The sequence below is a fragment of the Rutidosis leptorrhynchoides genome, unplaced genomic scaffold, assembly GCF_046630445.1.
Source record: "Rutidosis leptorrhynchoides isolate AG116_Rl617_1_P2 unplaced genomic scaffold, CSIRO_AGI_Rlap_v1 contig173, whole genome shotgun sequence".
In the NCBI taxonomy this organism is placed as follows: domain Eukaryota; kingdom Viridiplantae; phylum Streptophyta; class Magnoliopsida; order Asterales; family Asteraceae; genus Rutidosis; species Rutidosis leptorrhynchoides.
In genome coordinates this window covers 1-19,385 of record NW_027266422.1, presented here as the reverse complement: position 1 = coordinate 19,385, position 19,385 = coordinate 1, and the positions used below count along the sequence as shown (strand labels likewise).

Here is a 19,385-nt window from a genome sequence, read left to right as displayed (position 1 = left end):
CAAATAGTACTAATAAAATAATTTCTACTTGTCCAAAAATTATGAAATTTTTACAACAAGCTAAAAAATTTATTTTCTACAAACTAACAAAAATTTAGAATTTTCTGAAGTCCGATTTAAGGATCCCTCAACTCTAATTAAATATTTTCTACATAAAGAAAGTGTTTCCAAGGATCCCTCAGCTCTAATTAAACATTTCCATATTGTAGTGATTAATATTATACTGAAACAATGTTTTTCTATTTTGTTATCGATTAGTCCGTCTAAGAATCGTGGAACAATCTTTTTCGGCAATCTAATTAGCATCCAAAGTTCATCTTTCATTTTCTGCTTCTCCGTACTAAAAATTCCCGAAATCTTTTCATCTAAAATTAGTAATCCGTGATAAGCATATTTACACTTTCGTATCTATTTTCTAATAGAAGCCTATTCGATTTCAGTATCGACAATAGATGATTTTCATTTCTAACATTACCCGATATAGGAAGTCTTATTTATGGCAGATAAGACTGCAACTCAGAATATTTTAAAATGAGCCTGCGACTCCAAATATATCACACAAAGATGCAGCTTGAAATATTCTAAAATAAACATAAAACTCGAAATGTTTTTAAAGTTATTGCCACCAAAATTTCCATTACGACTAACACAAAAATTCGAACATCCACCGTAAAATACGTCAGGTCGTCGTCCGTCAAACGTCCCGTGGCTTTAGCCACGGGCAACTTCTAGTATTTTCAAATTATCAGTATTATAATATTGGTACTGAAATGTGAAATGGATGTGGACTTAGAATTGAACAGTCCGGTTAGTGCTATGCCAATATTCCATAACGATGTGTAAAGTTGGAGTTAGGGATGGCGTAAAATTTTTGTAAATGATATTATTTAATTATAGTGGATCGGATTTGATAGAGCCAATATCCGTATCTGATCTGCGGACAGCTCAATCCGTTTCGATCCATAACGGATAGTATAATATATCCGAAATTATCCATTTCAAATATCGGGTATCTGCGGATCGAATCGAATTGTCATCTTTAGTTGGAGTAGCTAAACATAGAAATGAAAATTTGGGTAGCTAAACATAACTTTTTATAAAGTTTAGGTGCCGTATAGGAAAGAGGGAGGGTAGATTTGTAAGTGAAAAAAAAGGCCCGTGGATTTAGACATATCCATGTTTATCGGATAAATATTTTTGTAGTCTGTCAAATAAGTCCAACAAAAAAACAGCTGTAAAACCGGAGCCCAAACAAACAACACCACATGGAGATATTCTCTGTTACACACATTCAGTCATTTGGGTCCAATCAATTCATCTTCCATTTGCCTATTTCTCGTTCGATTCCAATTTCCCCCTCCCACCATTTTAATTTCCCCTTTGCTGTTTTGTTTTGCCATTTCCAAAAAACCAACGCAAAAAAGTAAACCTTCCAATTTCTCTGGAGCCTCTCTCTCTCTCCATATCCACATTTTGGTTTTGTAAAGCGATTAAGAAAGCAGGCAGAGATGGGGAAAGGAGGAGAGAGAGTCGAAGAAGAAGAAGAAGGGGTGATGATGGCGAAAGATTTCTTTTGGTCATATACAGATGAGCCTCATGCTTCGAGGAGGAGACAGATTTTATCTAAAAACCCTCAAATCAAAGATCTCTTTGGCCCTGATCCTTTCGCTTTCTTCAAGGTCTCGTCTTTTTTCCCATTTTGGATCTATCGCATTGCTTTTTGCTATTTGCTTTTGCATGATCTTGAAATTGGGAGTTCCTTTTTGGTGTATTGTTGTTTGATCTCTATATAATGTACCTATGTCAATGCTTTACATCGGGTCTCTGTCATTTAATATTTTTGTGGGGATTTGATCTGATGGCTGAATTTCAAAGTACGGATATTTGGGTGAATTTCGTAGAAAGTTCCGTTCATTGTTCGTTTATGCTGTTTTGCTCTTCACAGTATTCATTCATTGTATATTAAGGTAGGCAGAATGTATCTTTTTATGCTTTGGCTGATAGGGCCCTGCCATAAATGGCGATATTGGTTTACTTTTTTGTTATATGAAATCATTATCTTTTTAATTCCAAAAGTGAAACTCTGAATAGTTTTAAATATATTCGATGTCATTTTCAATCAAACAAATTTTTTAGCTCCTAAATTGGTCATTACTTCATCAGTATCCCCATTTCTTATAATGGAATTCTCTTGCCTTTAGTAGATCGCTTTATGTTTGGTTCCACGGCATAGAATTGTCATTAACTGCTCACAAACCTTCATAAAAAAATACCTTTAGTAGATCGCTTTATGTAATTTGACATTAGTTGGATTCTCGCTTGTCAAATACTCGAGCCTTTTTGTTTTGTCTCTTTGGATAAGATAGAACTCAATGACCGATTTTTATTTTCTGAAATGTATGAATGTCTTCTATTCTATGCTGATTCTTCCATATTTTCCATATCGTTAAACTATTATGAATCAGTCAGAAGAAGTAATACTCATGCTTACATCTCTAGTTAATATTTGGCTATGATTGGTGTTGATCGTAATTTTTGGGATTGCAGGTTTCTTTGGCTGTTTTGCTTCAGCTATGGACGGCTACTTTTTTGCATGATGCAGGGTGGCTTAAGATATTGGGAATAGCCTACTTCTTTGGTTCATTTCTGAATCACAATCTATTCTTAGCTATTCACGAGCTTAGCCATAATCTTGCATTCTCGACCCCTGTATACAATCGTTGGCTTGGAATTTTCGCTAATCTCCCAATCGGCGTCCCCATGTCCGTCACTTTCCAGAAGTATCACCTAGAGCACCATCGATTCCAAGGAGTAGATGGTATAGACATGGACATCCCGAGCCACACAGAAGCTCATGTCGTAACGAACATTTTTGCAAAGTGCTTGTGGGTCATCTTTCAGCTCTTCTTCTATGCTCTTCGGCCTTTATTTCTAAAACCAAAGCCTCCTGGTTACTGGGAATTCGCCAACTTTTCTATTCAGATAGGACTTGATGCAGCCATGGTTTACTTCTGGGGATGGAAATCTTTCGGCTATTTGATCCTCTCCACATTTGTCGGAGGCGGAATGCATCCGATGGCCGGTCACTTCATCTCGGAACACTACGTGTTCAAGAAAGAGCAAGAGACGTATTCTTATTACGGTCCCCTCAACTTTCTGACGTGGAGCGTTGGATACCACAACGAGCACCACGATTTCCCCAGGATTCCAGGCCACAAGCTTTACAAAGTGAAGGAGATTGCACCAGAATATTACGAGGGCTTGGAATCGTATAAATCTTGGAGCCAGGTCATTTACATGTATATAATGGATAGAACTGTGGGACCCTATAGCCGTATGAAGAGAAAGCTCTCGCCATGTACTAAGAAATCTGAGTAGGTTCTTCATCGTCACATATATTTGTTCGGATATGTATTTGCTTTTGTAGCTTTCTTGGGGACGCAAAATGTCACGATCATTCATGATAGCTTTTTTGTTTACTTAAATCATATAGGGGGAGATTGGAAATGGATAGATATGTTTGTTTATTCTTTTTCCCTTTGATTCTTCATGCTGTTGATATTCGTGTGCATGACATTGTATATCCGGAATGATTAGAGATATATAACTACGGTCTAATGCTTTTTGGGGGACTTATAAGTGTATTTTACAAAGATTAAGCAGTAAAATATTCGACGTTTATAAGTTCAATTAATGATTTGTAAGAAACGTAATGTCTGGTATTGTGCAACTTACAACTCGATTACGTATCTTACAAGCCAGGTAACAGTTATGATACCAATAACTCTACACCTCGGAATTAAATCCATTATTACTATACATCAATAACAATACAACTCAGAACTAAAATTATTACCCAGAAAACAATCAAAAACACAACACCTCGATACAAAATTACTTCCCAGTATCAATAACATGCTCATTAAAGCTTATTTCCAGTTTCAAAGTTTTCCCATTTCCTTTTCTTTTCCAGAGAAGCCAAAAAACTATGTTTTTCTTCATTATTCGGACATAGAGTGCTGCTTCACCAGCGTTGGAAGCTTCAGATCGTCCATCATAGATAACAACAAAACAGTATAGAAATGCTGGCTATTGATTTCTTACAGACTCATTTTTATGTTTCTGTAAAATCACAACCGCGAAAATTAACAGTAGAATCGCAGTGGACGATTGCTTACCTAAGTCTTTCTTAGCTTGATCTGTTTTCCCTCGCTCTTGCATCCTCATGTATCTCATTCGTTTTCTAGCATTTGGAAAATTTTGTTGCAATGTTGCTTGCTGATAATTTTTACCAGACTCAGTTCATTGAGATACAATTCTTGTTGTTCTGAAGCTTTTTAGGCAGATTTTGTTTTAATTTCCACCTGAGATTGATTGTCTGTTATTGCTAACTTATTCTAAAAAAATTCGATCTCTGTTATCAAATTTGAAGCCAGTCCCAGGATATTTGGAAAATAATGCCAGGCACTTCCTGACTGACTATTTAAGCATGATCGTGATCTTTTTAAAAAAAAAAGAAATGTGCAATCACAAGTGCATACTGTCGAGGCGCTCTTGGTGCTTTACTTGTGTATGAAGTCATCCGTCACGTCACATTTGCAAACGTTGAGAGATGGTTAAAGCAGATCCGTGACCACACGGATGCCAATATTGTCATCATTGTCGTTGGAAACAAGGGAGATCTTCGACATCTTCAAGCAGTTTCTAAAGCAGATTCTAAATCCTTTGCCGAGCAGAGAATGAGCTTTTCATGGAAACATCGGCCTTGGAGTCGATGAACGTGTAGAATGCTTTCACGAAAGTGCTAACACAAATCTATCGAGTCGCAATACAAGGCTTATTATACTATTGACTGAATTGGAAACCAATTGTACTTTATGTCTTTCTTTCACACAATACAAGGCTTGTTTTATTTTCACTTCATTTCTTGACGATGCAATCTTATAGATGAAATATAATTACTATTTTATTTTTCTAAACTCATTTGAACTTTCAGGCAACGTGAGTTTGTCTCTGATGAGATGGCAGTCTCGAAACAAGTTTGTTTCTAATGGAACAAAGCTCTGCTACGACATCAATCATGTTCATCCGAGCACTTGTTGATTCAGCAGAACAAACGATTCCTATTTTCAAAAGTGAAATCAAAGACTCAAAAGCTTCAGTCTTTCTTGAGAAGATGCTTATCTCTTGAACAATAACAGGATCTGCAATCTTGGCCACATTCTCCGGCAAAGCAGCCTCAACAAGTGCACGAAGGTTTAGACCTTCTTTGAACATCTCACTCGTGGGTCTCTTTCCGGTAAACATTTCCAGCAATAGGATGCCATAGCTATACACATCACCGTATATTGACACTTCATTCCCCATACCATACTCTACAAAAAAAATCATTAAAGTAAAGCTAATGACGATTAATTACAATGGAAGGACAAAAGGAAAAGAAAGTAATATATACCTGGTGGAGCATAACCAACTGTTCCTCTGAATCCAAAAGAGTTTGATGATTTTGCAAAAGAATTTTGGATGTCATCTATTAAAAGTTTTGCCAGCCCAAAATCGCCTACGTGCCCGGTCATGTCTTCATCAAGAAGGACATTGCTTGGCTTCAAATCACAATGAACAATAGCTGTTTCACAATTATGATGAAGATATTCAATAGCACAAGCAACATCAATGGCAATGCTTAGCCTTTGAAGAAGATTCAGACTCCTTGGTACTGAGCTTTCCTCGTTTGTGTGGACATTTGGTGGGTGCAACCACTCTTCTAAGCTCCCATTGACCATAAAATCATAAACAAGGGCCTTGAAATCATTGCCACGATAATCCACACCTGAGCATGCCGTTATTACCTTCACAAGATTTCGATGTCGGATGTTTCTCAGAGCCTCACATTCCACGAGGAAACTTTTGGATGCTCCTTTTTGTAAAAGATTAAAAACCTTCACAGCGACCGTCGTTTCTTGATTTATAATTCCCTTATACACTGATCCAAAGCTTCCGACACCGACTAAATTTGTAGAGGAGAACCCTTCTGTTGCATCCATGAGGTTTTTGTATGACACCTTCAAAAGAGAATTCTCCAAATTCTTCGAAGCATATTGTTTTCTCTTCTTTCTCAGTAGAAAAAGAAACGGAAAAAAGCTAAGCAATAGCAATCCAAAAATCCCTGCAGTTGTGTAGATTATCATCTTCTTTCTATGAGTTAATCCACTTTTCTTCATTGTATTAGATTTGCATTTTGGCAGCCGGAACTCAAGTATTCCTCCACAAAGCTTACTATTTCCCTGGATTGAAGTCGAGCTTGCATTTGTAAAGACGCCTTTGATCGGCACTTGGCCCTCAAAATTATTATTCGATAAATTCAAATACTGCAAGTCAAATCTCGAAAGGAAGTCAGGGATCTCACCTGACAGGTTGTTACTCGAAAAATCTACAAACTGAAGGCCTCTCAATGAACTTAAAGATGATGGGATTTTACCGTCAAACGAGTTTTGTTGGATGAATAATTGTTCTAGGCTCATGAAGCTTCCTAGTGTGCTTGGTATCTCACCTGATAGCATATTTCTTGAGACATCAAGTTGCTGTAGGTGTAGATTTCCAACTAAACTTGGAATGGGCCCGATTAATCCGTTGTCGGAGACGTCGACATAAACTGCTGAAGGGCTGTCAATGAGACCGGACGGTATTATGCCACTGAGATTGTTGTCCGATACATCGAATTCAAACAGCTTGGTGGAATTACTCATGCTTGGAGGGATGCTTCCATGAAGATTGTTTCTGGAAAGGTAAAGTTCGTTTAATCGACTTAAATTTCCAAATGAAGGCGGAATGTTCCCCTGGACATTGGTATCTGTCAAGCTAAACTTGTACAGCCTATTAAGCCTTCCAATAGTAGAAGGAATTTGACCAGAGAAAGGATTTTTTGACAATTCAAGTATTTCTAATTGAGTTAAGTTTCCGATCCATGTTGGTATGTTTCCTGATATTCTATTCTCATCAAGTAACCATGATTTCAGACTTGACGCTTTGCTCATGCATTGGGGCAATGGGCCACCAAAGTTGTTTATACCAATATCCAACAGCTCTAAGTTGGTGGCATTGGGCAAAGAACACAGGAAATTCAGGTCATCCTCTACCCCGCCACTTCCAAGAAGATTTTTATATATCCGAAGTTTCTTTAGATTGAGCAACTTATCCAAAGATGGAACTCCTCCACTAAATTTGTTTGCAGCAACTTGAAATATTACGAGGTTTGAGGCATTGGATAATGAGATGGGAATGTTTCCTGTAAAGTTGTTTTCTGCAACAGAAAACCTTCGGAGATTTGGGAGTGTTATGCCTATATTTGAGGGAAGATTTCCTTGTATTCGATTTAATCCCACATCAAAAATTTGCATAAGAGTGAGATTGAAGATTGATGGATGAATGGTACCTGTCAACCTACAAACTCCAGAAGTAAACCAGATTAGATTTTTAAGATGGCCAATACTACTAGGGATGGCTCCGAATAGATTATTGTATCCAATAGAAATTTCAGAAAGAGAAGAGAGATTTCCCAAAGAAGGAGGAATCATTCCAGTCAGCTTGTTATCGAAAAGGTATAGTTTTTTTAGGTTTGGCAAGTGGTTGCCAAGTGCCCAAGGAATTTCTCCCAAAATCATATTTGTCATATTTTATAATGAAATCAGAATTTTAAAACAATTTACTTGAGCTCGAGTCACAGTAATATCCAACTATAATTTTTAATTCGATTTCGATGGCAAAGAATCGTGCATTTTTTTTTCCGATTCTCAGATATCCAACTATCATTTTCTAAAATTTATTTGAGCTTGAATCACACTAACATCCGACGATTATTTTCTAAAATATCAATCTAATTTAATCGATACAGGTGCAACACAAGAATACCATACTACTATAGTATTAGGTATATATTGCATTTGCTTTTTTTTTTTATATGCATATTGCATTTGGAAGTTGAAAAATAAATAAATAAATTTCTGAGAAGAGCATTCATCATCCTTATTACCAAAACAACGCCGTTTCTGTCAGGAAGTTGAAAGTTACTTGGCCACATTTGTCCTAACATACGTGTCAGATAACGATTGGTCAGCACACGTTACCGTAATATACACACAGCTTAAATGATAGCAACGCCTTTCTCCCAACAGCTTCTGCTCCCTCATTTAATGCTTACAGGTCAGATCCCTTCAACCCTATATCACCTTCCACCACTTCCTCCAGGTGGCGCGTTACTTCCAATCGCTCTTCCACGATCATCAATAGTAATAGTCCTATGTACTACATCTCGATAAATTATTAACCAATATCCAATACGTTTTTAAAACAAAAAGATCAATACCAAATAAAAACAAATTAAAAAGTAATAGAAATTACATTTAAGAGTTATAATATCCAAATTCCAAAACTCAACACTCTATTTAGCAGAAAATGTTTAAATTAGAAAAGATACATATCATGTTTTGGATTTGTTGCCTGAGTCAATACCCGAACCACCACCCTTGCAGTGTCGTGCAAGGAGTACTCCGACAGCCGCGGTTCGTTCTTGACTCAACACTCGCCACCTCAACTCACTGATACACACAATTACGAACTCACTCTCCCTAGTTAGCTGGTGTCTCCAATAAACTGTTTGACTAAGATAGTAGTCAAGTAGGGATAAATAATTATGTGGCTTGTATTTCCCAGCCACATGCATGTTAACAGGGAGCAAATTTCTAATGGAATGACAAATTGGCAAGACTTAATGACAAGCCGACAACTCTGACTTTTGTCGTTTTCAAACAAGTCTACTTGGTACTATTACTACTAGTATATTGTATTTATTTAACTGAAAGTGATACTAGTTTAGAAAAAAGCTACATAACATGAATAAAAAAAGTTGACTTTCAAACAATACCAACCTTTTCTTCTTCTTCTCTTTTTAGCAGCTTCCCTCCGTTGTCGTATGAGTGCCAAACGCTATGTAAGTTGGGACGAAGGTGCTCAAATTACTACCAGTGTAATTTGAATAACACTACAGCTCGGTAATAAGTTGCCTAACTTCCATGTAATCTTTAGGGATATAAATTTAGTAGTATAATTAAGATCAATTAGATAACATTGTACGATTCTCTATGCAGAGGTAATTCATTGCAGGGTTCATTGTGTCGGTGGTGGTGATCGACGACGCTTCTCAGCACGAGGTGGCCGGTTAGGACGAACTTTTATAACTTTTTCTGGGTACATTTCAACCTGCATTGTGCAAAAAAGGGGGAGAAAAAAAAATTTAATTGAACTGCATTAATGAAATGATAAACAAACTAAACTCCTTTTATACTGAAAATTTCTTACCAAACAAAACATGGAAAAGACTAAAAATTTAAATACCTCTGAGTTATCCTGGAGAAGGGTCAATATAAGCCCTCCATTGATGATCCTTTAGAACCGATTTTTATAACATATATTACCCCCGTCCCAAAATACTTGTCAATATTTTTATACAAATATACATAACGGGGGTTGTATTTCATTGCACTCTGACAAAGCCTGGAGATCCATCCATCATATCAGACATTCTCGAATAAACATATCCAAGTTTTTAATGTTATCCTAGAATTGAATCAGAACTGTTGATGTTTCGAAGGATTGAAACATACCATTTCAGGGATTACATTATTCACATCTATTTTCAATCCATCCATGAATTAATTAAGCCCATTTGGCCATGAGGGACATGAGACCAGCACCCAAGAGAACAGCAACAAATGATTTAAACTGGAGTTTAATACTAGCTTGTAATTTAGCACCCATGAAATCAACGGCTAGGAGATCAACCAAAGCCATATAGATCAAGAGTCCGGCCGACGAGGCATTCAGCAATCCGACGGTGATGAGGGCAGTTGGACTATTCTCTTTGTAGATGTTTGATAGCCCAATCCCAATGGCAATTCCAAGCGGAGTGGTTACTGAGAAGAAGAAGACCATTATCGTCTTCTTCACCCATTTGTACTCCGCCTGGAGAATACAACCTCCTAGTCCCATTCCTTCAAACATTTGATGGAAGCAAAGAGCTGCCACTAGACCTTTTATTGTGCACGTGTTGCTTGATGCTCCTACTGATAATCCAATCACCACTGAATGAACTACGATTCCTAGCTCCAATACCTACACCATTAACAAGATTATTAATTAAACTAGAAATGGACGAGGGGATGTGAAACATAGAACGATAGGAACGTTAAGAAACAAACATATAGAAACTTTATAGCTCACCCAACATATTCTAAGCACGACAAAGTTCTAAATCTAATTTTATCAGGACCAAAAAGTGAGAATGGTAGGAGCGAAGTTCCTGCAAATCCTTAGGAAATAGGAACCGAAGCGCTCGTGCGCTCGTCCATCTCGGAACGTAGGAATGCCCAATTCTAAGTTTCTGAATGGGATTTTAACTACCTATTCATATCAATTAATTAAAAAATGGAACTAAGTCGTCTAGGATTGACTGACCAAGGCAATAACACGGTTGCGCATCAATGATAAGGACATAATTCCATGATTGTGTCCGGAATTAGTCTCCCTGGCCATCTCTTGATCTCTCTCCTGTGCACCAGCTGTTACCTTAATTAACTTTTTGCTATAAATACTAGTCGCCATTGAATCCACCATCAAAGTCACTATAGCCGACAACATGGCCACAAAACCTGTAAAAGGAAACTTGTGCCATGGATTCTCTTTCAAACAATCCGACCATAACATGTCAAAAGAATCCGGTAATACGTGCGTGAATCCAGTCGCCAATATAATTCCTGTACATGAAAAATTTCATAAATATTAAACTAATTGATTTGCGATCCATATCAAAATAGATGATATTTCGCATTACATATCCATATGAATGAACATCAACTATTTTGATGCATAGTCTAATTTGATAAGAGGTAGTTATTACCGGACGCAAAAGTCTTGATGACAATGAAAAGCTGTTTGTCAGGATTAAGAGCAGGGATGGAACGAGTGAAGAGAGGAATACAGACTCCGATTACGCTAGAAGCTAGGATAATGGCAATGGCTATGAGTTTGAGCTTCAATGATTCCTCTTTGTTAATGTTACAACTGTTAGATGTTTCTTCAAGCTCACATTCTGATGAAACAGATTGTGTTGTCAACATGGAGAGGATGATAAACACTATAGAGTATAACTTCACTAGTGAAGTTGCCATATTCAAGAATTGATGATTCTTTTCTTGTTTTGGTTAATGGAAAGATTAAGGCACTATTGCTTGATTTAAGTTTAATGTAGTTAATTGCTTGCTTATTATAGAGAATTGTAGCCCCAATTTTTATTACAGATGTTGGTTAAAGGTGAAGTTTTGAAAAGTTCTCAGTTCATCATGTTTTAGTCAAGATTAAGTAAAAAATTATTTTGGTCTAGCTTAACTATAGGAAAATGAACTTGCATACTCAGTCAACCAAATCGAAAAAAAGAAAAAGAAAAAACAATTTTGACTGAAAATTTTATCAGTTGGGTTTTAGTTTTGATTGTACAGTACAAAGTCATCGTCATCCTGCTGCTGTGGTGTAGTGTTTATAACGTTAGTCTTACACACTAAAGGTCATCAGTTCGATCCTGGGAAGCAACAGTCATTTTTTCCGAAATTCATTTTCCCACGAAATTTTACTGTGGTAAGTAATTGGCAAGGCCAATTTGAGTTAAAAAAGAATAAAAAATCTTTATACAGGGCAATAATTTTCCATCGGAATCATACATTTCTTCTTTCCCAAGAAAGAGATTACAGCACATTACAAAAATATCATTAATGTCTGAATCAGACATTGAAAATGAACATTAGAGTTTGGATTCTGTATTGGTCCATGGCCTTGCACGATAAAAACTGGCATACAATTGATTAACCCTTCAAATGTAGCGATAATCTTCTCTTTTCTTCTCTGGGAATCAACTACATTCTATAATACTGTAGGTCTACTTGGTTGGCACTTCTTTCCCCAAACGAAAATCTTCACAGGTTTGCTAAATAATGTAGGTCGTCCGTCTACTTGGTTTGGCGTTGAAGGAACTCGCGCATGCGCATGTGAACTTCTGCCTTGACTACAAGTTTCATTTTCTTCGAGTCCTCCCATAGCAACCCATGCCATTCTCTCGCAAAGTCACTAGCGGCTTCAAACACATCCTAAAACAGATAAATTACAGAGTGTGAATGCGATCACAATAACTAACAATGAGCAAATTGGTCAGCCTGAGAATTACCCTTGAAGGAAAGTCATCATAGAAATGTGATGGTGTCATTTCAACTCTGTTTAGATCCGTTTCCCATAACCTTATCTGATCAGTGACATTTTCAGGTACGGATGGTATTTTCTCGGCAACGCGGGGATGTGCATTCTGCTGCAGAAAAGAAATTATCTGAAACCAAAAGCAGCAATGAGTTAAATTTCATATAGCTAGCAATAAAATCAAAAGTCAATTCAAAAAATTTAAACCTAGGACGTATTTAATTATGGAAAGGGAATTATGAATCTGCAATTTACAGGTTTCATGATATAACCTTTCATAGATTTTGAGTGATTATATAGATGTAAGGGGAAAGAAGGGAGATTATCCAGAATTACTTAGAAGTCAGAAGGAAAAGGAACATTTGAAGAAACTATATATCCACTCACTTGCTCTGCAGAAATGCCAGATTCAAAAGCAGCATACAAGCTTTCTTTTGTTAGAGCAGAAACTAAGGTTTGGAAGTTGGTATTCAATCCTGCATACATCAAAGTTTTCATTATTGTCAGCTAATTTAAATATGCAAATTCATATAACAATTACGATAAATGAAAAAGATAGAAGAAAATATAAATAATAGTAAGAATAACGATCGATAATCTCCTTGTGCAACTTAGGTTTCCATTAATATAGTAAATCACAGCTTCCCTCATTCAGAATAGCTAACAGCGATAATGTACATCTCCACTGATTACTCCCTCCTATAAGAAAAATACAGCAACTTTACCTTGCGAAAAGACGTAAAATTTCAACATGCAACTTGGATGTTGAGTAAGCATACATCCTAAAGTTTGTTTCAACAACGACAAATCCCTGAAAAATTAAATGGAGGAAAGATTTTCAAGCACTTGCAGAAAAAAGTAGGATTATAGAAAATGCAGAAGAAGAATAGTAACTGTTCATGAAGGAAATAATGCAGGCAAAGATTGCTAGCACATTGATCATGTTTGAATGAAGTAAATTAAATTTAAGACTCAAGATATCGATAAACCAACATAAGCACACTTGAGAGACCAGAAAAAAGTCACACTTAATCTCACACCCACCAACTTTGGGATGAAAGTAGTTTAGCCTACATGCATTTTAATGTTACGAAAGAATTTTGGATTTTATATGCATCTATCATATTCCCTTTCGCTTCAGTATTTAATGATATGGTAGTTATTGATATGGTATAGAGTAAACCATGATAAAATGATCAGATACGCATTGCAAGATAACCATTTCTAACTGCAGATAAACCATGTGTTTGAGGTCATTAAAGATAAATGTACATGTGTTACCTCTTTTCTTGTCGATGAGTCAGACAAGCTCATTGAAAGATTAGTAACTAATTTAGTAGGTATAAACCAACTATCTTTCATGCCCTGCAAATATATGGAAAGACTGAGTTTAGAGAATAAATGCCTTTTTGCAGCAAGAGCACAAATCTGGTATTACCTGCTGAAGTTTAACCAGTCCCAGGTCCGCAAGATCTTTGATTGTGCTTCTCTGGTCATCAGAGAGTGTATTCATATTATATGCCTGAAAAAATGAAGACCATGTTAAACAGCTAGGAAATTCTCAGGGATGCTTCCAACAGCCAGAAGAGATTATGTGAAAGAACATTTGACTGAAAATTGACAAGGGGACATGTGACATTCAAGTTAGTAACAGATCTGAAAAAAGAGACTTCAAAGGGATTCAACATAAAACAAAGTATCAAAGAATAATTGAGAGTACAGATACTAAGAAAATGATAGTTACCTCGCCGGTGATATGAAAACTAAGCTCCAACAGAAAAGCAATCAAATCTGCTGTATCTTCATGTTCTTCCTCAGAATTAGATATGTATTCTCTCATGATGTACCATAGCTGAGCATTAGTATCCATCAACAAAAACTGGAAACCACTTTCAGTTAATCTAGGGGCCTCCTTTCCTCTCTGAGACACGAGACCTCGCTGGAAAACTCTCATCATAGAAGAGCTGATGTTTGTAGGCCGATCTGACTGCCCTGAGCTTATAAGGTTCAACAAGAAGCACTCCCATTGTCCAAGGGCATAGGCCTCAAGCTCATCCAGGCTTGGTGGTTTTCCAATAACATTCAAAGGCATCGGTTCCCTTGGCAATATCCCACTGCAGTCAAATGCAAATTAAAATGATAACATCAGCGGTCCAAGAATAAAATTATGCATGCATAATAGAGCCAGGGATAGGTAGAAACAAAGAAAAAAAGGCCATCAAAGCGATAGTTGATGTTTGATCTATAATCAGCAGATAAATGAATCAGGAATATACACATATGAATTAGAAACTTACCCATGTATTAAATGCTGTTGGAGATTGGTTTGGAATGTTGGATTTAGTCTGTAACTAGTTTCCTTTTCCTGCCATAAGGATTTTAAAAACTTTCAGCAAGAAGCAGATAAATCAAGCAATCTGGTTAACAATCAATACACACATCTGCAATCGTGAATGAGAAATACTGGGTCCAAATAGCTTAAAATTTCCCCACAATATGGAAATTGAATATAAGAACCGAAAGGATCGGACGAGAAAGTAGACAAAGTGCAAACCTTTCAACAGTTTCTGTAAAGACCCGCAACTGAATCAATCTATCAAGTGCAACTTTATGCTTAGTCTTCCCATCTGTAAGCACCCACACTTCCAATCGCTCTGCTGTTACAGGAACATTAATGTACAACATTTGCAACACATACTTCTTCGCTAATGGTGGAAGTGACCTGACAGACAGAGAAAAAACCCAATTTACAATTCCACTAAAACGAAAGATACAATAACCCAATAAATCCACCAGAAGAGAGAATTTACCTGAGGATAGCTTCACAGATGAAAGGGTTTTCATAGAGTTTGTCGAGCTTCATGGCGGGTAAAGAAGCCACCATGTCCATGAAATTCTTCGCTATGATTTTTACTTGAGGCATTGCTCACTATATTTATATACTGGAAGTAATCGTTAATACTGGATTCAGTTTGGCTGGGAGGATGCTTTTTGTCACGATCGGAGCTTGATCGGCAAGAGAAGTCGAAGTCTGGGTTGCGAAGAGAGTTTTGGGAAGAAGGAAATTGTATTTGATTGATGATAGATTCTTTCTCAATTACTAATTCAGTACCAGATACAAGTATATATAATAGATCATTGGGCTAGGCCCATTACGATAACGGGCTTAAGACCATATTAATAGAAGTAACGAGTTTAAGGACCGGAATGTAAAATATTATAAAGATAAAAGTCACTTTTGTCTTAAATGATGCTAAACGAAATTGTGATGGATATTGAAGGGTAAAATGGACAAAACCTTTTAACTCCGTGTCACTAGTAGAAAATTCCGTGCAATTAACATGCCACTCGCGCGCAAATGCGCGTGGCATTCAACCCGTATTCGTCACTTCTACTTCTCTTCCCAACTCCAAATCAAATGTAATGAACAGTGAACAATTGACATACCAGAGAGATAGATGGACGTCTTCCAATGGAGATTGTTACCTCTACTTGTGTTGCTCATTTCGTTAATTGTATTCTTCTATGTTCAAGACTCCTCAAAGTCAAAGGTTTGCTTTCAAAAAGTATCATTTTTTTTACTTAGAATCTCCTGAAGAAGATTAGAATTTTAGCTTATAATTATCTATTTATGTTGCAGTTATCTCATAGTGATTGCAGTCTACTTCCTTACAAGCATTATTGGATAACGAGTAAGCGTATAGTCACACCACAAGGTCTCATATCTGGTGCAGGTATGTTTTCTATTCTTGCAATCGAGAGCTAATTATGATTATGGATGGACTTTATGTTTCAATTTTTGTGTTATTTGAGCAGTTGAGGTGAAAGGAGAGAGCATTGTATCTATCCTTAAGGAAGAGGAATGGCACGGTACTTCCAAAACGGGTTATGTAATGGATTATGGAGATGCTGTTTTAATGCCTGGACTGATTGACATGTAAGCTCTCGAATCGAATCTGATTTTATGAGCACGAGTTTTAATCTTATATCTTTCTTCTATTGAAACAACATTTTGACCATGTGACTCGTAGACATGCACATCTTGATGATCCTGGGAGAGCTGAATGGGAAGGATTTCTGTCAGGGACTAAAGCAGCTGCTGCTGGTATTCTACTTTTCCCCTAGTTCATGTATCATTATCCTTATACGAATCTGTTGCGTATTCATGCCTAAGCATTTGGCACTGACTTGTTTTCTCAGGTGGTATAACAACATTGATTGACATGCCACTGAACAGTGACCCATCAACTGTTTCTGCAGAAACTCTGCAACTCAAGGTTACGATGCTTTTGTTGGAAATCTCAATTCTGGTTTCATTATTGTATATATTTTTATTTTCTAGTTAGTTGATATATCAAGAGCTTGTTGAACATTTTTAAAAACAAATTCATGGATATGATCTGTGTTCTCATTTTTCCGATTTCACTTGTGTAATAGATTGACGCAGCCAGAAACAGGTTATATGTTGATGTTGGTAAGCTCTTTGAAGTTTAAGCCATTCTTTTTGTAAACTATTGTTTAAAGGATCCGATCATGTTCATCTTGACCCTATCGTTTACAGGTTTCTGGGGAGGGCTGGTTCCTGGAAATGCTTTCAATGCTACCACCCTGGAATCTCTCCTTAATGCTGGTGTTCTTGGTTTGAAGTATAATCTATAAGCTGATATGATCTGCCACTTTCCATTCACTTTTTATTAATAATCACTGTAAATTATTGATCACTTTTAATAATGTTAGATAGCTCAAGCCCTGATCGTTGATTACGAATTTAACTATTTAATTCAGCTGATTGAATTTCAAGCTCCATGGAGGGTCTAAAAATATAAGTATTGTATTAATCTCAATGGTCAATGATTGTTTGCTACACTACAGTGTGATTTTACGAGTCTTTTTTGCAGTCGTTCATGTGTCCATCTGGTATTGATGACTTTCCTATGACGAATGCCAGTCACATCAAGGTTTGCATGCTGATTCTCTTCTGAAGCATTTAAGCTTGTAGGTGTGATCCTTTTTACATTTCTAACATTATATGTTTCTCATCAAATTTTAAACTTTTTCTTTTGTAGGAAGGGCTTTCTGTATTGGCAAAATATAGAAGACCCTTTACTTGTACATGCTGAGATGGAATTAATTTAGAAAAGCAACTTACAGCTTGGGGATGCTGAAGATGATCCTCGATCTTATCTAACTTATCTCAAGTCTAGACCACCGTCATGGTAAGATTGGTTTTAGTTACCATGATATCATCTGCTTTTTGCTTGTTACAGTTTTATTTTTATAAGATGTCACAATTTCAAAAGTCAATTACTTTCATTCACGGTTACTTATGTGATTAACAGGGAAGAGGCCGCTATTAGAGAACTATTGTCAGTTGCAAAAGACACAAGGACTGGTGGTCCTGCAGAAGGAGCTCATGTTCATATTGTACATTTATCTGATGCTAGCTCTTCCTTAGATCTTATAAAGGTAACTCTTACATGTAGTCTTTTAGGAAAGTGAATCTTTACATCAGTGTGCTATTTCCTTCATTTGGAGAGTATGTCAATTCCATCATCTTTGACTTCCTTTGTGTCTCACATATATAGAGAGCAAAAAGCAGCAGTGATAGCATAACCGTTGAGACATGCCCCCATTACTTGGCTTTTTCAGCAGAGGAGATTCAGGATGGCGATACTCGTTTCAAGTGTGCTCCACCCATTCGCGATGCAAACAATCAAGAAAGTTGTGGAAAGCACTAATGGTATTTTCTAATCCCTTGGATGCTATATTTTCATAGTTTTTTCTCCTCATTTATGATTTGCACTGCTTTTTTGTCAGGAAGGGCATATCGATATGCTCAGCTCTGACCATTCACCAACTGTACCAGAACTCAAACTCCTTAATGAAGGGAACTTTTTGAAGGCTTGGGGTGGCATATCTTCTCTCCAGGTATATATATGCTGACTCCTGAGAAGTTTTAATCAATCTAATCAATATTTTGATTGCATGATTGTGCCGGATTAAGAACTTCATTGATTTTGATTGATTTATGCGCAATGGCAGTTTGTTCTACCTGTGACGTGGTCGTTTGGATTGAAATATGGAGCGACTTTGGAGCAATTAGCTATGTGGTGGAGCGAAAGGCCGGCTAAGCTAGCTGGACTGAAGTCAAAGGTGACCGTGATATAAAATGTCGACTTTTCATCAGATTCAGTCTTTAAAAGCTTACTTGAGCTGAATCTATATGTAAATTTATATTGACAGGGAGCAATTGCAATCGGAAACCTAGCCGATTTGGTGATATGGCAACCTGAAGTTGAGATTTGACCTTAATTCTGATCATCCTGTATTCATCAAGCATCCTGATAATTCAGCCTATATGGGCAAGAGACTCTCTGGGAAAGTGTTGGCGACTTTTGTGAGAGGAAACCTCGTCTTCGAGGAAGGAAAACACCCTCCTGCTGCATGTGGCTCCATTATCTTAGCAACATAAAATAAATACTTTTAGGTTCAAATCCTTGTAAATTAGTTATAGCAAATGTACTAAACAATGTAGATAATCACTTGCTCCCTTACGGTAGCTTGGGTTTCAAGAAATTGGACAAGAAGATGGTTGAAAGTAATATCAAGGATTATTTATTGTTGAATCTCTCATTTTAAGCAGTTCTGAATCAAACAAACTAGAATTTAGTAACTAAATAAATCAAGTCCAAATTAGGTCTGCTCACAGGTCGGTTCCGGTTCAACGACTGGCAGTTTAGGTCATGTTTTCTATGATCCCGTCATGAACCGGTTCTTAGATGGTATCATATCAGTTTAACAAATCGGGTTTTAAGGTTGGTTTTGATTCCTAAAAAATTTAAACCGTTTATGAACCGTTGACATACGGTTCATGTTCAGTTTATGTGGGTTCAAGTTCAAACTTAATTCTTTTAGATTTTTTTTGTTGCTTTAGATTATTATTTAACTTTTTCTAGTGTATTTAAAGTAAAATTTAAGGAATTATTTGTAATAAATAATAAATAATTGATAATTAATAAAAAAAAGTTATTTATTTTTTATTTTGTTGAACCGATTAAAATTATGATTTATGAATCAGCCCGACCCCGATC

General features: G+C 36.6%; 4 protein-coding genes across 4 annotated transcripts; 2 read left to right on the top strand and 2 right to left on the bottom strand.

The window, feature by feature from the left end:
* Positions 1-1,502: 1,502 nt before the first annotated feature.
* On the top strand, positions 1,503-3,378 carry LOC139881575 (sphingolipid delta(4)-desaturase DES1-like). The gene is made up of 2 exons (XM_071866023.1): positions 1,503-1,679; positions 2,548-3,378. The coding sequence occupies exons 1-2, from the start codon at positions 1,509-1,511 to the stop codon at positions 3,376-3,378; spliced, it is 1,002 nt and encodes a 333-aa protein (XP_071722124.1). The 5' UTR covers positions 1,503-1,508.
* A 6,333-nt stretch (positions 3,379-9,711) lies between these two features.
* Positions 9,712-11,222, bottom strand: LOC139881578 (probable zinc transporter 10). The gene is made up of 3 exons (XM_071866025.1): positions 10,952-11,222; positions 10,510-10,808; positions 9,712-10,167 (listed from the first exon to the last, which is right to left on the bottom strand). Exons 1-3 carry the CDS (start codon positions 11,220-11,222, stop codon positions 9,712-9,714), a joined length of 1,026 nt encoding a protein of 341 aa, XP_071722126.1.
* An 831-nt stretch (positions 11,223-12,053) lies between these two features.
* On the bottom strand, positions 12,054-15,217 carry LOC139881581 (general transcription and DNA repair factor IIH subunit TFB2-like). Its single transcript, XM_071866027.1, is given in 11 exon segments — positions 12,054-12,191; positions 12,269-12,424; positions 12,682-12,736; positions 12,738-12,770; positions 13,020-13,105; positions 13,576-13,659; positions 13,733-13,816; positions 14,039-14,408; positions 14,592-14,659; positions 14,845-15,016; positions 15,105-15,217. Coding segments are annotated over 11 exon segments (1,359 nt in total).
* A 535-nt stretch (positions 15,218-15,752) lies between these two features.
* LOC139881582 (allantoinase-like) lies at positions 15,753-18,766 on the top strand. The gene is given in 18 exon segments (XM_071866028.1): positions 15,753-15,845; positions 15,935-16,028; positions 16,111-16,231; positions 16,326-16,399; positions 16,495-16,571; positions 16,732-16,768; positions 16,856-16,940; position 17,106; positions 17,193-17,252; positions 17,361-17,393; positions 17,395-17,510; positions 17,634-17,760; positions 17,880-18,009; positions 18,012-18,034; positions 18,112-18,222; positions 18,337-18,447; positions 18,538-18,594; positions 18,596-18,766. Coding segments are annotated over 18 exon segments (1,521 nt in total).
* Positions 18,767-19,385: the final 619 nt, after the last annotated feature.

Coding starts and splice junctions, on each gene's coding strand:
- LOC139881575 (XM_071866023.1), top strand. CDS start 1,509: ATGGGGAAAGGAGGAGAGAGAGTCGAAGAAGAAGAAGAAGGGGTGATG. Junction 1,680..2,547: donor ATCCTTTCGCTTTCTTCAAG/GTCTCGTCTTTT, acceptor TTGGGATTGCAG/GTTTCTTTGGCTGTTTTGCT.
- LOC139881578 (XM_071866025.1), bottom strand. CDS start 11,222: ATGGCAACTTCACTAGTGAAGTTATACTCTATAGTGTTTATCATCCTC. Junction 10,809..10,951: donor CATCAAGACTTTTGCGTCCG/GTAATAACTACC, acceptor TTTCATGTACAG/GAATTATATTGGCGACTGGA. Junction 10,168..10,509: donor GCAACCGTGTTATTGCCTTG/GTCAGTCAATCC, acceptor TTAATGGTGTAG/GTATTGGAGCTAGGAATCGT.